The sequence below is a fragment of the Anolis carolinensis genome, chromosome 2 (genome assembly GCF_035594765.1).
Source record: "Anolis carolinensis isolate JA03-04 chromosome 2, rAnoCar3.1.pri, whole genome shotgun sequence".
Lineage (NCBI taxonomy): Eukaryota > Metazoa > Chordata > Lepidosauria > Squamata > Dactyloidae > Anolis > Anolis carolinensis.
The window spans coordinates 117,502,721-117,523,945 of NC_085842.1; the positions used below are offsets into that span (position 1 = coordinate 117,502,721).

At 42.7% G+C, this 21,225-nt stretch overlaps 1 protein-coding gene across 11 annotated transcripts in view; it reads left to right on the plus strand.

Annotated features, from left to right (window-relative positions):
- The first annotated feature begins 13,700 nt into the window (after window positions 1-13,700).
- The window catches only part of ablim3 (actin binding LIM protein family member 3), a 185,123-nt gene continuing 177,598 nt past the window's right edge, over window positions 13,701-21,225 (plus strand). For all 11 annotated transcript variants that reach the window (XR_010002803.1, XR_010002804.1, XR_010002806.1 and 8 more), the window contains exon 1: window positions 13,701-14,113. Coding sequence is in view for 1 of the 11 variants with exons in the window: in XM_062970447.1 (XP_062826517.1) it covers window positions 14,098-14,113 (16 nt within the window). In the remaining 10 variants the exon portion in view is untranslated. The remainder of the gene's footprint in view (window positions 14,114-21,225) is intronic.

Consider the following 21,225-nt stretch of genomic DNA (forward strand, 5'->3'; position numbering starts at 1 on the left):
CTGACCACTTATGTTGTTGTAAATTAGGATCAGCCACATAAGTCAGGGGAAAATTCAAATTCTGGCTCAGCATTTGGGCTTTCTCCCAACAAGGTTAGTGGGGGCAGTTGGACTGGTTCCCAAATGGAATCAGCCCCAACTCTCCCCACTGCCACCATGCATTCCCTGGGCTTGGGTGGCCTGGGGACATGGGATGGTAGTTCCCCTCCCCCCTCACATACACACACTTGCCATGTCACGGCAGACTCTGGCCATGGCACAGAACCTTGCAGTTCCCTGTCACTTGCCTTGAAATCAGCTGGGATGGAGTGAGAGGAGGGGGGTTCCTCCTCACCCCCTTCCTTGGTCCCCCATTGCTCTGGCTGATGTAAGGCAAGTGACGGGGGAACAGTTATGTGTCATGGCCAGAGACCACCACAACATGGGGGTTAGCGTGGCCACTCAGCACTGGACACTGGAGACTCCCTCCCGCTTCTATGGTGGCCAAGGGAGTTCCAAACAGGATGCCCTCCCCCCCCCCCAAGAGGGACAGCATAAATGTATTTGGGGTATTTTCACATGCTTAAAAATGCAGTGTCATTTTTGGGAGCGCACAAAGTACTCTCATCTCAGAGAGGCTGGGAAAGGTCCTTCCCCCTCCATATCTGTTGCAAATCAGTTGCAAAACTTTATGAAGCTAAAAGTGCCTTATCATACTTACCTTCTTTGAGGTAAGCCCCACTCAAGTATGTATAAGATGGCAGCGTAACATTTCTCTGAGCTTGTTGGCGGGGCGGGGGGGGGGGGGAGTGAGGACTTAATATTAGCAGGAAAGAGAAGGAGGAGGAGATTTTATAAAAACCCATTTTGACTGTCAGAAGTGCTTCATCTTCATATACACTCAATAACTTGGTAAGCCTTGCCACAACCATGCAGTAGGTACAAGTTTGTTGATGTTTTCAAAGTGATTATGCTAGTGAGATAAGTTATTAACATTTTTGAACAAGATCTACCCCAAATCTAACAGGAACAACTTTGAGTTTGTTTCTTGGGAAAACAATTCAAGAAACATAATGGAGAAAACAGCATTTTGGGGGAGGGAAAATCACTCGAGAAATAACAGAGCAAAAAGTTTTAAATCTGCCAAAACTGGGGAATGATTATATCTTTGAGATCTGTTTGTTTATTTATTTTAAAACAGGGTTTCTTCACAATAACAGGCCTAAAGAACTTTGTAGTATCAAAGAAGATAAAATAATCAAAGTTGGCGTTGCAGTAAATGTCTGGGCTAGAACTAGTATGACCTGGTCTTATCTTGGGACTTCCCGTATTTTGGCCACAGCCTAGAATTGTAGATGCCCCAATAGTGCTTATTTATTTATTTATTTATTTATTTACCATATTTATATCCCACCTTTCTCTACCCTGAGGGTGACTCAAGGTGGCTTACAAATGGAATTGGACATAAAACACAGACATAAAATAGAATTATAAAAATTAAAACAGACATAAAGCATACTGTAATTAATATGATACAATATGATACACGTCATCCAAATGCAAGGTCTAAAACTGTTCCAGAATCCATTGCACGATTTCCAGGTTAAAAAAAAATTGCACTGCACTATTTATCAAAGGCCTGCTCCCAAAGCCAAGTTTTTATTCTTTTCCTAAAGGTTAGGAGGAAGGGGGCTGATCTAATTGTTAATGTGGGATTTGTGTATAGATAGTGTTTAAATGAAATTTGTGTCTTGGTTTGTATTGCATACTGATTGCATCATCCAGAGTGTACTATAGTCTGTAAAGAGTTAATTGCTGAGAAGCTGTGTTGACCTTGATGTGTGGCTGGAACTGGGGAGTGTCCAGACACAAGTGTGTATGCTTTACTGATTACTTCAGTTCTGTTCTGTTCTGTGTCTGCTGAGAAGTCAAGTCCTGTGTTTGTCTGCAAGTCTGTTTCTCTTGATTATTACTGAAGTCAGTAAAACTTTGTATATAGTTTTACCAACGTCTCTGATGTCTCTTCGTTCTGCGTTCCTCTGACTCCATCCAACTACTGCTGCGCTGCAAATTACTCTGACACTAATATCGCTAGGGAGCGAGTTCCACAGCTTCTCTCATCCTTACATCCCCTTGAGAACAAGTATTTCCCCTGGGGAAAATTAAGTATTCTCTCCCTCCATATCTCTAGCCAAATCTCAATTTTAAATCAACAGTTTTGCAGAACTGATGGTCTAATTTCCTTTTTCTGTTCAATAATTTGCAATCCTGTTTGAGATTGCATTCACATCTCCACTTATTGTAGAGATTGCTTGCACACACATAAATTTTATTCATGTGTATAATGTTTGCAGAATCTCTTAGAACTTGTCAGAAATACCAAAGAACAAATCCATCAGACTGTGTACTCACTTGAACCCTCTTTGACCCAGATAAAACTTCTAGAGAAACCTGAACCTTACAGTTTCCTAGCCGGATCTAAGTTTCACTATTCACTTGATGCAAATTAGCTGACAGGAAACAGAAGCTAAGATGGCACATGTGTGTAGAGAAGTATGTGTGTATCACATATACTTCTCATATATGCCTTCCAGGTACTGTTGAACACCAACTTCTAGCAGCCCTAACCATCACAGTCAACATTGCACTATGACAGGAATTGCAATCTTGAAACCATCACTGCCAGTCTTTGTACTTGAGCTTTGGATGTCATTTTCTTAATGGATATTTGCACTGGGGAAAGGGACAAGATGAATTTCAATAAAGCAGTAGTGTGCTCTTTTGACACTTGAATCTCATATGAAGTTTAAGTCAGGTGCACAGTTCTTCTGGAAAGGGGGTCTGCAAGATTACCATTTGATCTCTAGGCATGTAAACTATCATTGTATGATCTGTTGTAAGCAGACAGAACTAGAATTTTGCATGAATTGGTCCTTATTTTTACAATCAGCCCTCCACACTGGATAAGATTAGGGCATAAGACTCCTGTGAAAGTGAAAAATCATCAGTTAAAAAGTTACTTTTTTTCATCTGAAAGAACACTTCTCTAGGAATCTCTAGGTCCTCCAGTGTGATAGGAGATCTAGAAATTAATAGAGAAAACCTTAAGAGCAATCAAATCTATAAAAGTCAAACCTGTAAATTTGAAAGGTCAACTATATTTTAATATTAGTTGTGCATCCTGACTTGTGCAACAGTGTTTTCAGCATGACCATAATGTTTCTTTTTTTAGAATTGTCTTAATTATAAATGTGATGTTATCACATACATTCTCTTGATCTTGTCTTTTATTTGCTATTTATTTGCTATTTAAACATGCATTTCTTGTCTACTCAGAAGTACATCTCTGAGTTCATTGTGGGAATTCAAGGCTAAGATTGTATGGAAACTTACTTGGGCAGTCCTTCTGAATCAGAGAAGGGACAACTGTGGAAGAAGGGACCGCATTAACTCTCCAAGAGAACTTGGGGGAATGCACCCCTTACCAAACCCACAAAAACTGTAGTTTTGTTTGCAAATATGATTTTTGTCCTTCCTGGGTCCCCTGAGGATATTTTGAGGCAAAAATATATATTTTAGAAAAATAATGCAAAATTTGTCATGATTTTTGAGGGTCAAGATCAAGCACGAATACATATGCCTCAGAATCCCTGCACTTTGACCAGCCCTGATGCAGAACTTGTTATGACCTGTTTTTAGTAAACATACATAGAACCAGCCTTACCCATATCTTAAAGCAGTTTGACTCAGGTTTCTACACTTCCTCCTGGTAGGGTGTTCCTCCCTTTGATCAGGGACATTTCTTAAGTCAGGATGTTGGTGTTGTGTTAAGTATTAAGCCTGGGAAATGCATTTTGTCTTATTTTTAGTCTAGAGATTAAGTACGTTAGCCTTAGTTGCACTAGAACGGATCTAGTCAGTTACTGACAGGATATGTGGAAGTGTTATAAATGAGAATATGAGATTCACACTGGACAGAGCATGAAACATTTTACCCATTTTGGCCAAAGATGCTCGAGAGCCAGCTAACAATGCTTCATTACCTATTTGTTCAGTTGTTGGTTCTAGTAGCATTTCCTGACAACCATTAAGAATCACATGTAGGGAAGGAAAGCATGACCACCCCCACCCCTCATCCACAGTGAATATATTCCCGGATCTGTGTTGATACATGAAATTGTGGGTGACAATATTTATTTATATCATGCTTTATCTCTCTTCATCCTGTTTTAACTTTAGCTAACAACACTAAAAACAATACAATACATATAGTGAACTCTATTATTTTAAGTTGAAGAAATGACAGAGGTACAAAGAGGAAGATATAGTCTATATAAGAGACCATATGTGAAACCGTGGATAAGTGAAACCATGTATAGTGGTTCTTCATATACAAGGTTGTACCAAGGTCTGAAGATAGCCACTGCAAGCATTTTTAATGCAGAATTGGCAAATTTGACACATGCCTCTGTAAATCTTCTACAGATGTTTCAAGTTCATTGTTTATCAGGAGTAGAAAGATGTATGGTTTGTCCCCTTTCTCTCTTCACCAAAGCTATCTCAGCTATCATTATTACTATTAACTTTGTTTATTATCATTACTTTTACAAAAACCAAGTTTCAAGGAGATCAGAAAATACTAACCTGCCTACAGATTATAATACACAAAATACAGGTTTCCTGCCTTAAATGCCTTATAATTTACAGGTTTCCCAACTTAAATGCCTTATAATTAACTCTTGTTTTATTGTCTTACTGTGTTTTACTATTTTTGTATATTGTTTAATGTATTTATGCTGTTGTTTTTGTAAATTGTGCTAGTTGGGCTTTGCCCCATGTGAGCCGTCCCGAGTCCCCGTGGGGAGATGGTGGCGGGGTATAAATAAATTATTATTATTATTATTATTATTATTATTATTATTATTATTATTATTATTATTTATTAGGTCTTTCACAGAAAGAGCATGACAAGAGAAAGAGAGAGGAGCAGGGAAAATAAAGAAACAAGATGTTAAGTTCAGAAAAATATGTCCAAATAAAGTAACACAAGAGGTTCGTTTGAGTGGAAAGTAAGATGCCAGGCAGCCTTCCCAAACTTAGTGTCTTCCAGATATGTTGAACTATAGCCATTAGCCATGCTGGCTAGGGATGTTAAAGTTAGTCATTCAGCACATCTGGAGATGGTTGGTTTAGAGAAGGATGAACAATGATGCTGAACCATCACACCTTAACCCAGCACTGGGATCAGATGTCAGTACTCACAACACTATCCTGAGAGAGTTCCAGAAGCATATTGGGATGGGCATAGTTGCTTAAAGCAGCAAGGGATTATTAGGAAGATATTATAAATTGTCACATAATTACTTTTAAAAAGAGAGCCATATGAAGCAAAAAACAAAACAAAAAAAGAATGGAAGATCATGGCCAAAAAGGGCTTTGGAAGTACTAGTGACAGACCAAGGACTTGAGAAAAAAGTACAACCCCTGTGTCCACAGGACCAGAATCTGTAGTTTACCCAACCCACATCCAAAAAAATATGTCTCCTCTAGAAAGGTTTTGGTCCTCCTACGTGACTCCATGGTAACTATAGGTGGAAGTCATTCCTAGTTTTCCTGTTTCCATAGTAAGTTTGGGAACATATCTCCCACAGGGGTCAATCTATATACAAAAATCCCAAAGAAATGGGTTTCAGGAGGACTGCTGTCCCACCACAATCAGAATGCCAAAAAAAGGTTTGGGTGACAGTATTCTGGGGAGAGGCTGGGCGACTGAGGTGTGAGACATGGCCTCTATCTAGTCAACTGACAGTCAGTGCATTTTTGACTAAAAGTCAAAAAATAGAACAGGAAAAGCCCTGGTTCCTACATACAGGTTCACAAAACACAGTTGGTAGGTTTTCTGATTGTCAAAACCCTTTCCAATAATTCCTAGATCAGTCTCCACAGATTTTCCTGATCTAAGCTGGTGGTCATTGTCATAGTTTATGCAGATCATGGGGGATTTACTATACAGTTAGTCCTTCACATTCAGTGGAGTTAGGGGCAAAAGATTCCCATGAATGAGAAAAACCTCAAATAAAGTTACTGCTATTTTTTTATCTGACAGAACACCTCTCTAGTAATTTCTAGATCTTTCTATGTGATTCTATAGTCAATGTCCACTGGAAGCTGACCATAGAATTGCATTGGAGGACCTAGAGATTCCTAAAGAGGTGTTCTCTCTATGGTCCTCTGGCATGATTAGATGAAGTTGATCATAAAGTCATGCTGGAGGATCTAGAGAATCCTGGAGAGAACAGCTTTATCCAAATTCGTGTATAATCAAATATGCAAAAGTCAAAACCACAAATGTGGAGGGATGACTGCAATGTCCAGACTCACCCAGTCAGCACAGCATATAGCCATGCTGGGGGATTTTGAGAGATGTAGGGTGGGGGATTCTGGCTGGGGGATTCTGAGAGATGTTGCTCCAAAAAGTAACTTTCTAACCCGTGGCATTGATAGTCACAAAGAATTGACAGGAACAGAGAAACAAACAGGCCTTTCTTTAACAGTCTGGCTCCCAACTTTGGTTCCAGTACCCCAGCCCACCCACCCACCCGCTTCCAGTGAGAGACAGATGACCTAGAAGCATCTCATTCCAGGCATAACTCACAGTATGCACATGTTTCACATAGCCTCCTACCTGTCTCATCATGTCACCCGCACCACCTGTTTTCCCCTAATCAAACAGAGGAGAAGAGGCCCAGGCTGCCACTGGCATAACTGAGAGACAGCTCAGTTGAAAGATTGGCCAAAGTGATGGGGGTGAGGCAGAGGGTGTGCGTGCGTGCATGTGTGTGTGTGTGTTTGCAGAAAGCCAAGCTTGTCCTGCAGCATAAAGGAGCCTCTTTCAGGCACTCCTAATCTCATGTCCCTGTAGCTTGAAATTTGGCAAAGAGCCTCTAAGGTTCCCCAGGTGTCCCCGGCAAAACGCAAGACGCTCTTCCCAGACCAAGCTTGACAATTGCCTATGGTCTCTTTTGGAGCATGACAGCCTGTGCTGATATGGGCTGACAGATTGGCACAAAGGTTATGCACTGTTACCACAGTTTTTCAGAGTTGTGTGGGTACCAGCAAAACATGTAACTATCTTGTCTATCGCAGGTAGAGCAATTTCGAGCCACTGAGCCATCAAGTCCAATCATAGTTGAACTGCGAACTGCCATGTTTTGACACAGGTTTTTACTTGTGCCAATGACTGGTTGCGTTGGCAGGAATGTCTTCAGGGTACCAAATCACTCCTCCCATCTGCTCCATCCCATCCTGCCATTACAAAGTCCCATTTCTGTTCTTTTCTGTGTCACGCTACATACTTACATAATGCTGGAATGACAAGCCTGCTGGTGATGGCTGTTCAAGAGAGAATGACACCAGCTCTCCATTGGTCACCAGCAATACAACCAGATCATAGGACAAGCATAACAACCAGGCTGTGTATTTGTTAATGCCACATGCTGGATGATGCAGAAACTTCTAAAATTTGACTTACTGGCTACACAAAAGTAGACCAGTAGACTTACTGGTCTACACAAAAACCATGAGAAACTACGGAAGGAATACAGCATTGAGAGTGATATCTGGTAGATTTCCAGACAAAGATAAAGCAAAAGAGTACAAAGTGTAGCCTGGGGGGTCACAAGTAGCCATATCCTCCAGGTTGTTTTCATGGCTCCCCCAAACTCAACAGACCACATTTTTGTATCTCCTCTCTGACCAATTTAAAATGATAAAAATTCACCTTTTAAATTGGTAATAGGTCTGCCCTGCACAATTTAACTTTAAATACTTGTTTTTCAGAACCCCAGCTGGATTTGTGGGCACAACTAAGGTGGTTTTTTTAACCAATTTTTAGTGCAAAGTAAAGAGGAATTGGTGTGGCCCCTGGAGGGTTCAAGGGCAAGATAATGACTCTGGAGATCAGGGTTCAGATCTGTGCTGAGCCACGGAAACCCACTGGGTGACCTTTAGCAAATCAAACTCTCTCAACCTCAGAGGGAGGCAAAAAGAAATCCTCTCTGAACAAATCTTGACAAGAAAACTTTGTGATAGGTTTGTCTTAGAATCACCATAAGTTGGAAACAGTCTGGAAGCAAACAACAACAACAACAACAAGGCAGTGTGGATTAGATTATTCTCAAATGGCCACAGCCCTTGTGATAGTCATGTTTCTGATAAGTTAGGGGCAAGGCACCAACTAATGGTGAAAACCCTTTAGACAAGCTATCAAACAAGGTGAAAACCAAACCAAACTAAAATGAATCCACAAAACATGCTTCCTTATGAATGGAAGTCCGCTGGAAAAAAAGACTTTGCAAAAGTAATATTTATTTATTTATTTATTATATTGCCACTTGTAATGAATCAGAAAGCAATTTACAAATAAAAACACAGGATACAAGCACAAAAAGTGATATTTTTAAAACAATAATAATGAAACAAGTAAGAAAAGGATATATGACGAGGCAACAGAATAAACTGTAACAGCATTACAGCAAAACCTGGATAAGGAGTTTTCCAAGTTTTATCTTGAGACCTGGTGGAATGTATTCAAAGAGATGGCCATGTTAAGTCTGTTTTAATATAAAAAGACATAAAAATCAAGTAGCACTTTTGAGACTACTTAGGAGAAAGAAATTTCTGGCATAACCTTTAATGGATTGCAGACAGAACAGATGATGGAATCTAACTATCTGCTTTGTCTCCTTGTGGAGAAAAAAGTGGGGTATAAATAAGCATAAACATAATAAACATAATAACAATGATGATATTGACAATTGAAGATGCCTGACACATCACCAAAAGTAGTTTTCCAGCAAAGGTGCCACAAATGGGAGTGCCCTTGCTTGTGTAATTGTTCCCTGAGTAACCCCTATGAGCATTCCCACAACTCAGAGGCTAGACTCTGTTCTTCAGATACCAGGGGGAGGGGGAGGAATCTCAGAGTGAGAACAGTGTCTTAAAATATGTTTGAAAGGCCTACTTGTGATTGATGCATAAAGTTTGGTGCTCAATGACATGACCAGGGACTGTCCTTTATAGTACTGCCCTTGTAACATTATCTAGGCACATCTCCTGTGAGATCTTACAAGGGGTTCTCTCCGATCAAATCCTGAAATCTCTGTGTCTGGGATATGCCAAACTTGGAAACCCAATGCGCATACATGAAACCATGAGCAAAGACCTCTTCCAAGATTTCAAAAGTTAGACTGATATATACTGGGAAAGGTGATCCAAAAAAACACTTGGGACACAAATCCTATGGGACTTTGAATAAGACTGACAAGTGAATAAATAGGTAGCCAGTAGAAATTGGATATAATTGGACTTTTCATATTGCACGAAGCAATCAATGCCATTTTATACCAACAGCAAACATCCTCAGGCTCAGCTCCCTGTAGAACTCATGATGTCTAAATGGAATTCATGAAAGCACAGAATGGGGTGGCCAGGGTCTCCCTGTCCTAGAAGGGCTGTAAGTTAGAAAATGACTAGAATTGAAAAGAAGCAATTGAGCCTTCCATGCCAAAGCTGAATACAGCTATGCACTTTCTCTATCAAGGGATGTTCAAACTCATAAGGAATAACTTAATGCCAACATCTTCTCAGGACTATTTTCAGTTATTCTCAACCAGCCCATTACTGCCTCCAGATAGTGGTTCAGACCCTGTCGTCTCTCCTCAGAATCAGATTAAATGGAGCTGGCTGTCATCCACTCACTAATAGCATCCTAATCTGTAAGTGGAAGAGATACTGGTGTAATTTCTGTTAACTTATGGCCATGCTCCTTGTGTTTTTACTCATTTGATTGTATCAGTGCAGGTTGAAGTCACATATGCTTGAGATAAAGGAAGGTATGTAAATCGCTTTTCACATTGTAACCCAGTGGTTCTCAACTTTTGAATATCTCTGACCAGTAACATCAGCCAGCATAGTCAATGATCAGAGACACAGGGAATAGAAGTCCAAAATATTTGGAAGGTGAAAGATTGGGAATCACTGTTTAGCCCAAGCGATTCTCTCCTCTACCACAGTTGCTTCTAACTGGAAATCACCTCCTCAAAGCTAGTATTTGCTAGCTAGCATCTATGAGTTAACTGTTTTCAGCATGTGAAAAACAGGACAAGTCCAAATTAACCATGAAAATTCTTGTGGTCCTCTACATCACTGTCATCTTTTGTGCACTGCTGGTGTGCTCCCCCAGAATGTATTTGTGCGAGAAAGTTCTAGACATGTTCTAGACTGTCAGAAAATGTAACTGCTGAATATTGTTGACAACATTGGCATCAATACTGGAAAAAATTATTACACAATCCTTGATATTTCATCTTTTGGAAAATGAAGCTTTAAGATTATTCACTGGAATGGAATGAAAGATAAATAAATACATACATTTATTCTGTGCAGGAAAACAGATTCTTTCAGAAGGTTTCTTAGGAATATCATCCTTTTCTTCATATGACCGTCTATTTAAATTGATTTTGTGGTGATATTAGAAGAAAACTAATAATAAATGTTTTTTAAAACACAATATCCATAATGCTGAATATTTGTGACTTTATTTCCTCATCATGTGCTTATCAAGCAAAATATTCAGGAAGGTGGGCAGTTGCCCTCCCAATCTTTACATTTTATAATACAAGCAGTCCCAGAGTTACAAATATCTGACTTACAAATGACCCCTAGTTACAAACAAGGGTAAGATCACAGGAAGTTAAGAGAAATCTACCCCTTGGAAGGAAAATTCACTTCTGGAAGTGTTATTATTATGGGGAAAATAATAATAATAATAATAATAATAATAATAATAATAATAATAATAATAATAATAATAATAATTTTTATTTTTATACCCCGCCCCATCTCCCTGAAGGGACTTGGGGTGGCTTACATGAGGCCTTGCCCGATACAACAATCAAATAACAATAACAGAGCAATAACACAATTATCCCAATAAAAACATCAGCATCAGTAAAAAAAAAAATCATTAAAATCAACATGCAGTATACAATGTTAAAAACAGGAGACTAATTCATAGATTCATAGAAAAGGTGTCTCCACTGAAGCTTTCTCACAATTCTTGTTTCCAGAACAAGCCAATTTTTATGAAATCAAATTCTTACAGCTTCTGCTAACCTAGCAGTTTGAAAACATGTAAACATGAGTAGATCAATAGGTACCGCTCTGGTGGGAAGGTAACTGCACTCCATGCAGTCATGCCAGCCACATGACCTTGGAGGTGTCTACGGACAATGTTGGCTCTTTGGCTTAGACAACAAAATGCCCTCTCTATAGGCATTTTCTAAGTCCTCAAGTGAAACTCAATTGTATTCTTTAGCCAGAAGGCCTAGATAGAATTCAATAATTTTTGAATTATCTGCACTTTTACATTTCCATGCAAAGTCTAGGAATGTATCCTCCATAGAAAGGGGGATTCTGCTGAAAAGAGAGAGAGAACACACAAGTGTCATATAGTGGTTAGAGCATTGGACTAGGATTCTAGAGATTGTAACCTTATAACACTGGCGACACCTCCCCTGTGCCATTTAATCGGCCTCCATGGCAAAACTGCAGGGATGAGGGGCGACTCTGTTGCTCTGCTCGCTGCTTCATTGTGGCGATGCTTCCCCCATCACACAAGAGAAAGCATTACTGGAGTGGTGTGGATCCATGCTGGCTCCATTCGAGCCAGAACATGGGAAGGCTCCCATGTTGCAAGGGAAGCGTCGTACGACACTTCCTCTCCAGTTGTGAGTGGGGCCTCTGCCAAATGTCCAGTGAAGTTGTGGGATGGGCAGTGTGCCCATCCATCATTGGACTGGCGGGAAAATGTCCTAGGGTGCCAAAAAAATGCCCTGTGTGATGAGGTCAAAGTGTTTGATTCTTTGTTCATCCACAAAAACTCCCTGGTTGCCCGTGTCCAGGTTGCATGCTCTCATCCTCAGAGAAAGGCGGAGGCAAACCCCCTCTGAACAAACCTTGCAATGAAAACTCTATAATAGGCCTTTTTCACAACTTTTTTTTGAGCAGGGACCACTTTGAGCAGGGACCAATTTGACTAGGGACACTCTCTAACATTAGTACCAAAAGTAAAGGTTTTTCCCTGACATTAAGTCTAGTCGCATCCAGCTCTGGGGGTTGGTGCTCATCTCCATTTCTATGCCGAAGAGCCGGCATTGTCCATAGACCCCTCCAAGGTCATGTGGCCAGCATGATTACATGGAGCACCACTATCTTCCTGCCAGACTGGTACCTATTGATCTACTCACATTTACATGTTTTTGAACTGCTAGGTTGGCAGAAGCTGGAGCTGACAGCAGGAACTCACTCCAATCCCCAGATTTGAACCACTGACCTTTCGGTCAGCAAGTACAGCATCTCACCAGTTTACTCCACTGCGACACCAGGGGCTTCCTACAAAAGGGTTATAAACCAGTTTTTGGTCTGCTTTAGATTCGGTTTGGTTATCTGGGGTGCTGATTCGTATTGAATAGACCACATCAGCTCTAGTTTCTGATACAGAACATATGCCATCCAGTAGTTGCCATCTGCTCGCCCACAGAAAACCATATTTAATCATCTAGAGCTGATGTGGTCTATCCAATGCAATTTTCTCAATCAGCGCCCCAAATAACTCCAGGAACAGGCCTAAAAACGAAGGCACCAAGGTGGTGCCACTTTCACGTGTCACATGGAATGGCTCCGCTCAGGGGGAGAGAGGAGGAGGAGCAGCAGCCAGGAGGCTTGTTGCTGTGCCTTTTGTGGGTAGCCAGCCTCTCCCCTCCCAACATGCCTATTGCCTTGGCACTTGGTTTCATGAGACCAATCACTCTCCTTGCAACAGTAAGGCCGCAGACAATATTTTAGTTCTTGGGGACCACTGGTGGTCCACGGACCATAGGTTGGGAACCACTGCCTTTGACTCACCATAAGTTGGAAAGAAGACACATAATGTATGTACCTATGTGTGTACAGATGTACATATGTGGATATAATAACATATGTGAATACGTGTATGTGTGCATGTGCATATATATATTGGGGGTGGGCGACGCCTTGGCCAGCATTTCTTCCATGGCCCGTGGTACCCTCCTTGCTCTCCGGCTTGCATCCTTCCCGCGTGAACTGGGTGCGTGGGGCGGGCGAGGCCAGCAGGGGGCAGGCAGCCTCAGCACCCACCTTCCCTCCCTCCTTCCTCCGGCGGGGAAGCCAACCCAGCCCCGCGGAGCCGCGTGGCCCTCCCTCTCTCCCCTTCGCATCCCAATTTGCAGCCAGCCTGCCAGCCAGCCGGGCAGCGCGGAGGGAAAGGCGGAGGGGCTCCTCTCGCTGCACCTGAAAGAGGCTGCCTCGGCTGCTGCTGCCCACAAACTTGGCGGGGAAGGAGGCGAGGGAGAGCGAGCTGGGCGTGGAATCGCTCCGAGGCTGGAGGAGACCCGGGCGGAGGGAGGGAGGGAGGGAAGGAGAGGCGCGAGGAGGGCCTGGGCTGCGTGGCCGAGCGAGCCGGCGACCTAGGCGCCTACTCCCCGCTCCACTCGCCGCCCTCCCCGATCCCCGCCCCCCGGGGCTGCCAAAGGAGGCGGAGAGGCGAGAAGCAGCCGCGCTCCATCGCTTCGCCTGCCTGCCTGCTTGCCTGACAGCCGGGCGGGCGGGCGGCTGGCACCGCGAGTCTTCCCTTGGTTCGGGCTCGGAGGGGCACCTTGCCTGGCACGGGTTCCCAGGCGGCTTCTCTTCTCTTCTCTCCTCCCCGCCCCGCCCCGCCCCTCTCCTTCCTCACCCCGCCCTGACCTTATTATCCTCCCTCCTTGGGCTTCAAGAACGAAGCAGCCCGGCCAGGGAGGAAGAAGCAGCATCGCAGGGGACCCCGGAGGCACCTGCGGGGATGCATTAGGCGCGCTTTCTCCAAGGGAGGCTTTATTCCCCTGCTCTCTCCCCCGCTTTGGGTTGGCGCTATAGGAAGAAAGAGAGAGGAGAAGGGAAAGCAGGCGGACAAGAGAGGGAAAAAGATTGGGAGAGAATCCGAAGGGACCCCCGGCCTCCCTCCCTCCTTTTGTTGAATGAGAAGACCCGCGCCGGCCCGACATGAGCAGCACCAGCAGTGAGTAACCCTTGGCTCTTCCGTTGCTTTGGCCGCAGGAGGAAAAGGGGGAAAGCCCAGGTTCGCCTTGGGCTTCTTGGGATGCGGAGGTCACAGCAGGAGAGACCAGAGCTGGCCCTCCAAAAAAGAAAGGGTGCCAATACAGCAGGATTGGGGGGGGGGCTGAGCGGTTGAGGGGGAAAAAGGCTATTAGGGATGGTGGGAGCTGAAGTCCAAAACACCTGGAGGGAGGGCCCAAGTTTGCCCAGGCCTGCAATACAGACACAGGCACCTGCGCCTTGGGAATCTTTCCCCTTCCCACATGCACATGTTTGACAGGCGTGTTCAGTAAGCCTTGGGCTTGAAAGCTGCAAGCACTTCCACACACACACACACAGCCACAGATTTGGCGACTCCAGGGTTCAGCCTACTTGCCCTTCTTTGCAATCGGTGCCGTTGCCCCTTTCTTTGTATGTTGGCGTGATGCCATCAGTGGGCGTCCCAGGGCAGAGTTCAAAGGGACAGGCAGAGAAATGGCAGGAGTATCATTCCGGGGAGATTGTCTATCTCTGTATGTGTGTCAATTTCCAATTCATATACAAGTGTAAAAATCAGTACCATCTTTACGTGAAAAAATGATGAAATGTACTCCGGAAACCATAAAACAAATAAAGGGAGTGTTTAACCAAAGTCACTCATTTCTAGGCAATTTCCCAACAGGCCAAAAACAGGCTATGTGAAATATTGTGGTTAAGATTAATCAGGTGCAGGAAAGTACTCGTTCTGTGGCCCCGGCAGCAAATAAAGGAAAGATCCATTTTGGAGACTGCTTTTGTGTCATTTCAGATTTATGACAACTCAAAGACAAACTCAACTTTGCAAAATTTCTTCCGAAGGGGTTTGTCGTTGCTTTCATCTGAGGCTGAGAAAATGTGTGTTATCCAAGATTTGAGACAAAGAGAGCGTGAATTGCCCAAGGTCGCCCAGTGAATTTCCATGGCCAAGTGGGGATTCAAACTCTAGTTTTCAGAGTCATATTCCAACACTCAAACCACTCTATCTTACAGGACCCCCCTCAATTTCTCAGCCTCCCTTTTTGCCATGATGTTGTTAGTAGTGTGGACTTTTGTTCTTACCACTCCACCAATCGCATTTTGTTTCGAGGTAATGCTTTCTGCATGCCAAATATGATACCATCCACCTTTTTAGACTAGCTACCTGCCATGCCAACCTTTGGAAGTGCTTAGAACTCATTGACAGAGAACATGCTTTTTGTATGTATATGTTGTAACTCCAGAATCTGGAGGTAACCTTTCCCTTGGGTTCCTGGATGGCCAGTGGCTGTTGAAGCCAAGAATGAGAAGTTTGTAATCCATGGGATTTTACTTTGAGAGACAAATGTCCACAGACAAGTATACCAGGATCTCCTTCAAAAAAAAGCTTCATCCACTTCATTTGGGGGGCGGGTGCCTCCCTCCTAGGGTCCCTCTGCCAGCTGAGAGAAAGCCTTGCTGGCAAGCAGGCAGTGCTGGTTTCAGCCCTGAGGCCAGCTGCCAGGGAAACATTCCTTGGCTGCACACTGTGACCTAAGAAACAGGTGATTCTAGATTTCTCTGGCTGTGTCATGGGCAAGTAAAGTAAACTTTCCAGGTAGCTCCCACATGAGCCACACCTGAGTGGCTGGGGAAGCGTTCAGCCGACAGGGTCCCATCCTGGTAGTTCCAGTCCATAGGCATCACAACCGCTGAAGGGAGCAAGACCTGCTTAGGTGCTGCACTCAAGAACTGGGAGATATGTAATGCTATCAAGGGAGCTGAGCTGTATTTTCTGACTCCTAAGACATCTGCAAAGAAGACAAAAGCAAAGGGAAAATAGGATTGAAGTGGGTGTGGAAATTTCCTCTGGTGGGAAAAAGATACAAATTTGTAACAATTGTTTGGAGATGGTTTCTTTCTCTAGAGCTTAATAGCCAGTTTGGATGCTGATAATTATTGTTTCCTGGATCTGCTTTTCATAAATTCATTAATGTGCCACTAAGTGTTGCCCCCTATGCACATTCATTGCCTTTGCTTGCCTTGTTCTCACCCAGCTTCATCTGACACATTTGTCATCCCAGCAGTAGTATGATGCTAAGGAGGTAGAGAAAGAGCTGAATGGGCGGTTACCTCCGGTTGGCCTTTGAAGAACAGGGCTGCCTTTTATCATATACTGGGGTCTGTCCCTAATCTTGCCGACGTCTGGCCGGCTGAGCCAATGTGGGAACTGGCAAAGAGTGGCTGAACCAATCTGTCACACCACGTTTCTGTGCCTTTGTCTTCCTCTCACTATCATGGCATGGAGAGTCTGAATGACATGCTCTCCTCCCTTTGCAAAGCGCTTTGTGCTTCCTCAGTATTTCACAATGAATAATTTCGTATTAACATTCAGGAATGTCTGGATGCCAATCACCCTTCTCCCATTTGGATTCAGATTAATTCAAAGCCCCAAAATTCTAACTCTTGTACCAGGCGGGATGGAAAAAATTAAGCATTTCCCCTCCCCCTGCTGCCGCCAATGTTGTGTTATGCCTGCTTTCACAATGCCTAATGATGTACTATCATGCTTCTAACTCAGTGATGCTCATTGTGATGGACTAGATTTCTGCTGAAGCTTGCATGGCAATAATCCTTTTGAAAAATGGGGTGCGGTAGAGGGAATCGCACTTAGGAGCTCTATTGTTATATGGATCGCCCTTTTCCTACCCCTGCTTTAAGGGATATCCTCCACTGCAGGGTTTTCATTCGTAAATACTGTCCATCTTGTGTGTTCAACTGCTTTTTCCACAGTACAAACAGTGAGTTCTGTGCTTTACTTTTTTCTCATTGTAATAAATAGCAACCATTCACTTAAATGGGAGAAATCAAAGGGAAAAAATGGGAACATGACTGAGATAGAAATGAACCAGATCCTGAAGACCATAGGTACCATTTCAGTAGGCCCATCATGGATTTTTTTTCCATTTGGCTTTTTGTCACCCCCTGATAGGAGTTGCTAGAAAGTAGATCCCAACTATTTTGGACTTCAGCTCCATTGGCCATGAAAACCAGGCTGCTGGAAATGGAAGTCCAAATACAATACAAGTATGGAAAACTTAACCTGAGTACCGCTTCTTACGGGCTGATGTAAGTGTCATTCATACAAATATTTGGTTGCCTATTGATTCTGGGACACACTTAAAAGTAAACATACTTAAGAATGGATGATGCTTTATGTCATATACAGTCCTTCTGGGTTGTAGAATGGAATGCCAAGCTAATGCTCTTAGTGGCTACCGTCCCATTGTACTTTAGTTCCCCAGGTTGCAAATTCTTCAGTGTTTTATTTGTTCTGACTAAGATAACAGAAAAGGTTTCATTGGTGGATAATCAGTGCCAGTTATCATTCAAAACCTTTGTGCCTTATTACAGTCTTTGTTATCTTCCTTCTCAGAAAAATATGCTGTTCTTTTTCTAATGGAGGGAGACTATGGGCCCATCCAGACAGGCCCATATCTCAGAACCTGTCTGGGTTTTTATCAGAAGTGTCCAAACAACAACCCTGGTAAAAAACAAATTAATTCAGAATAACCTTGGTTATTCCAAAGTAATTAAATACCCAATTAGATTTGGGCCTTTCTGAAAGGCTTGGGTCTAATGGGGTATAGGGCCTGTGGGGACTGACTCCCTGGTAGGTCCAGGACCAACCAGAACTACCCGGGGGTGAGTCCTCACAGCCATCTTGCATCTTTTGGGCTCCTGCAGCCCAAAGGTGTGGGATGGCATCCACCCCTCTCCCCAACCCCAACGCCCACAACAACCCTTAAAATTAAAAAAAAAAACTTACCTGGCCGCCATTAAGGTACTCCTTCAGTCTTCCTAGCATGAAGACATGACTTGCCAGGAGATGGAGGAGGGGAGCAATTTTCCTCCTCATCCCCCCCCCCCCCCCAGACTCCTGGCACGTAATTTCTTTGCATCAGGAGGACTGAAGGAGTACCTTAATGGCAGCTGAGTAAGTTTATTTTTTAATTTTAAGAGTTGTTTTGCGGGGCTTCTAAGTGGCTGTATGCCATCCTAGTAGTTACCGGGATGGCATGTATCCACTAACCTAACTGGGAAAGCCCGGGTTTTGGGTAGTTTGTGGAGACAAAAACTGCTTCTATCCCTGTCTGGAAGCACCCTATATAAGCACGCAAAAGCTATCACAGACCCAGAGGTTGAATTCACTGAGAATAAGAAGGAGGGAGGGACATAGCCAGCAGGTGAGGTGAGAAATACATTGTCAGGTGAGGGGACTGACCCCAAATTATTTTGTGATGGCTTGGAGTGTATGATGGATAAAGTACCTTACCTTGTCTTGTTTATTTATTTATTTCAAGTTGTTGTTTGTTTGATTCATTTCTATCCCACCTTTCTTTCATTAATGGTACTCAAGGTGGCTAACACCATCTTTTAAAATAAAACAGATTTAAACTATACAAACTCATTAATAAAAGAATAATAAAATATAAGAGTTATTTAAAAAGATATTAAGCTGTTTATAAAATGAAAACATTAATAATTGAAATGTATTAAACTATCATACACAAACCTTAAAAACAGTACTGTACTACTGTGAAAAGGCTATAGTAGATCTCTCTCTCTCTCTCTCTCTCTCTTTCTGCCCCCCCTCCCCACACAGATTTTCTTCCAATGTTTCTCTCTGTTGACATTAGCATATGTTTCTGTGCATATGATTCATTCTATAAGCAAGTGCTCTCTTACCAGAAATGTGCCATTGAATCATGTCATTTTCTAAGTTCTCCAACCACAAAATTCATCTAGTGCAAACTGGGAAGAAAAACGATTGATGGTGTTTGATGAAAATTGGCATGACTTGGTCTTGGAAGAGCAGTATTTAGATTTCTGCTCAGCTATGGATTGCTTTGTGAAAGTTACAATAATTCAGCCTCAGTTTGTCGCCTGTAAAAGAATTAATTTATATCCAGGTTTAATGAAGCAAAGCTCACAAAGTACCTAATAATAATAATAATAATTGCGATATAGTTGTATAATATAATACATTGTATGTATATATACTTGTAAACCGCCCTGAGTCCCCTTCGGGGTGAGAAGGGCAGTATATAAATGTTGCAAATAAATAAATAAATAAATACCTTTGTAAACTAAAATTGTTGTTGATCCAGTGAGACATTAATCATATTTCATAAACTCCCCCGCAACAAGACAAAGATTCTGGGCAGGAAGTGCAGTTGATGTAAGTCAGCACCACACCCCATTGATTTTCATGGAATTATGCCAGTTTTTAGCAACCGAGGATCTCCTTTAAGCCTCTTATTTCTAAGCCATGTGTTACTGTAATATCAGAATTCTGTCCATCACACGTAAGGGGAGCCAAACAGCTGCTTTGTCCTAAACACATCCTATAGTGTTATCATCAAAGGTCTCTGTCTAAGAAGTGACCACTAAATGAATGTGGATAGGAGTTGCATCTGTGTGATGGCTGCTCAACATATGTCTTTGTGCAGTGGCACACAATGTGTCCCAAGGTCCCATTCTACATCACTTCTCATTGGATTGCTGCAAACTACACTTAGATGCAGTGGCTGTTTCAAGCAAGGAGGTCTGGCAGATGAACTACGAGTAAAATATCTCATATTGTTCATGTCTCTGATCTCAGTAAGGCAGGTACAGTCGACCCTTGGTATCCACTGGGGTTTGGTTCCAGTAACCACCTTCCACTGCGAATATCCAAATCAGTAGATGCTCAGCAAGGCAGGTACCTGACATGTCCCTGCTGACAGATTTTCCAAAAATGCAAGTGTGTTGTTTCATGCCAAGAACTATACAAACACCTGTTGCTGTTTACATGTATTTCAGCAAATAGGTCATGGGAAATATGTTTGAGCAATGCTACAAATGAGCAGGAAATGCATGCTCGTCTCCATTACACTTGGGGGTCATGTCGAACAGAGATATAGGAGCTTGCTGGAGAGAACTACATAAAGAGAACAAAGGCTCTTTGTTCTTTCATTGATACCGGATTTAATTTGGCATTTCAGAAGGCAGGATCAGGAGATGTAGCACTGGTCTGTTTACATGCATAAACCTATTAATACACCTGTTATAGTTAGCAACACTAATGAGCTACAAATAGATTCAAAAGGTTATAAAAAGGGACATCAATGCCTGTGAGCATATCTATTGAAGCTGGGTCCCTTGGTACAAGTAGTTAACAGAAAAGACAGACAGCAACTTTCATCAAATCCTGCTCACCAACCAGTGTTTTCTCCATTATAAGGGTGTCTGCATGTGTTAGAGTGCAAGGGGACCCTTTGCTGACCTCCTGCAGTGCCGACATGGACCACTCCTAAGGGTGAAGCTTGCCCATTGTGGTGTACATACTCAGTTCTCTTACTTTGATCTTATCATGCTACTTTATTATCAATGCCTTGTGTATTCTCGATGCATGCCTAACTCACATCTGCTATTTTCTTTGGTTCGGGAAGATTTTTGCATGGTGGAAAGAGAGTCCTGGTTTATTTTCTACGTCATAACCCCAGGGAAATGCTCTGCATTTCATAGCCATAATTGAACATATTTAATTTTGCTGGAAATCAAGGGGACACACACATACAAACTGAAGCCACAATCTGGTGAAGAAGTGAGATGTGTGGTGGATGGTTGGTACTTTCCAGTGAAATGGACTCGTAGGGGATTCAGAACAGAGGAAAGAACATACCACTCTTTATCATCTTATTGGGTTCACTGCCACAATACATGGCAATAGGAGGTTAGGCAGATGCATGGATGATAGTTCTATGCAGCCAACATCCAGACTCCTGATGTATTATGCCTCTAAATGTCAGATGGAGGCAATAACAGAAAAGAGAACTTCCCTTAATTCCTGATGTGGGCTTTCTCAAAGCATCTGGTCAGACAATATAAAAAGCAGGATGCTGGTGTGGATAAGCCTATTGTATACGCTTCACTTCTGATGTTTCATACCAGTAAAGAAGTCAACCCAGAGATACTAGTCCCAGCAAAATATAGCACTTGATCCTTAGATATAGAAACTACTAGATTCATTGTTGTTGTGTGTCTTCAAGTAATTTC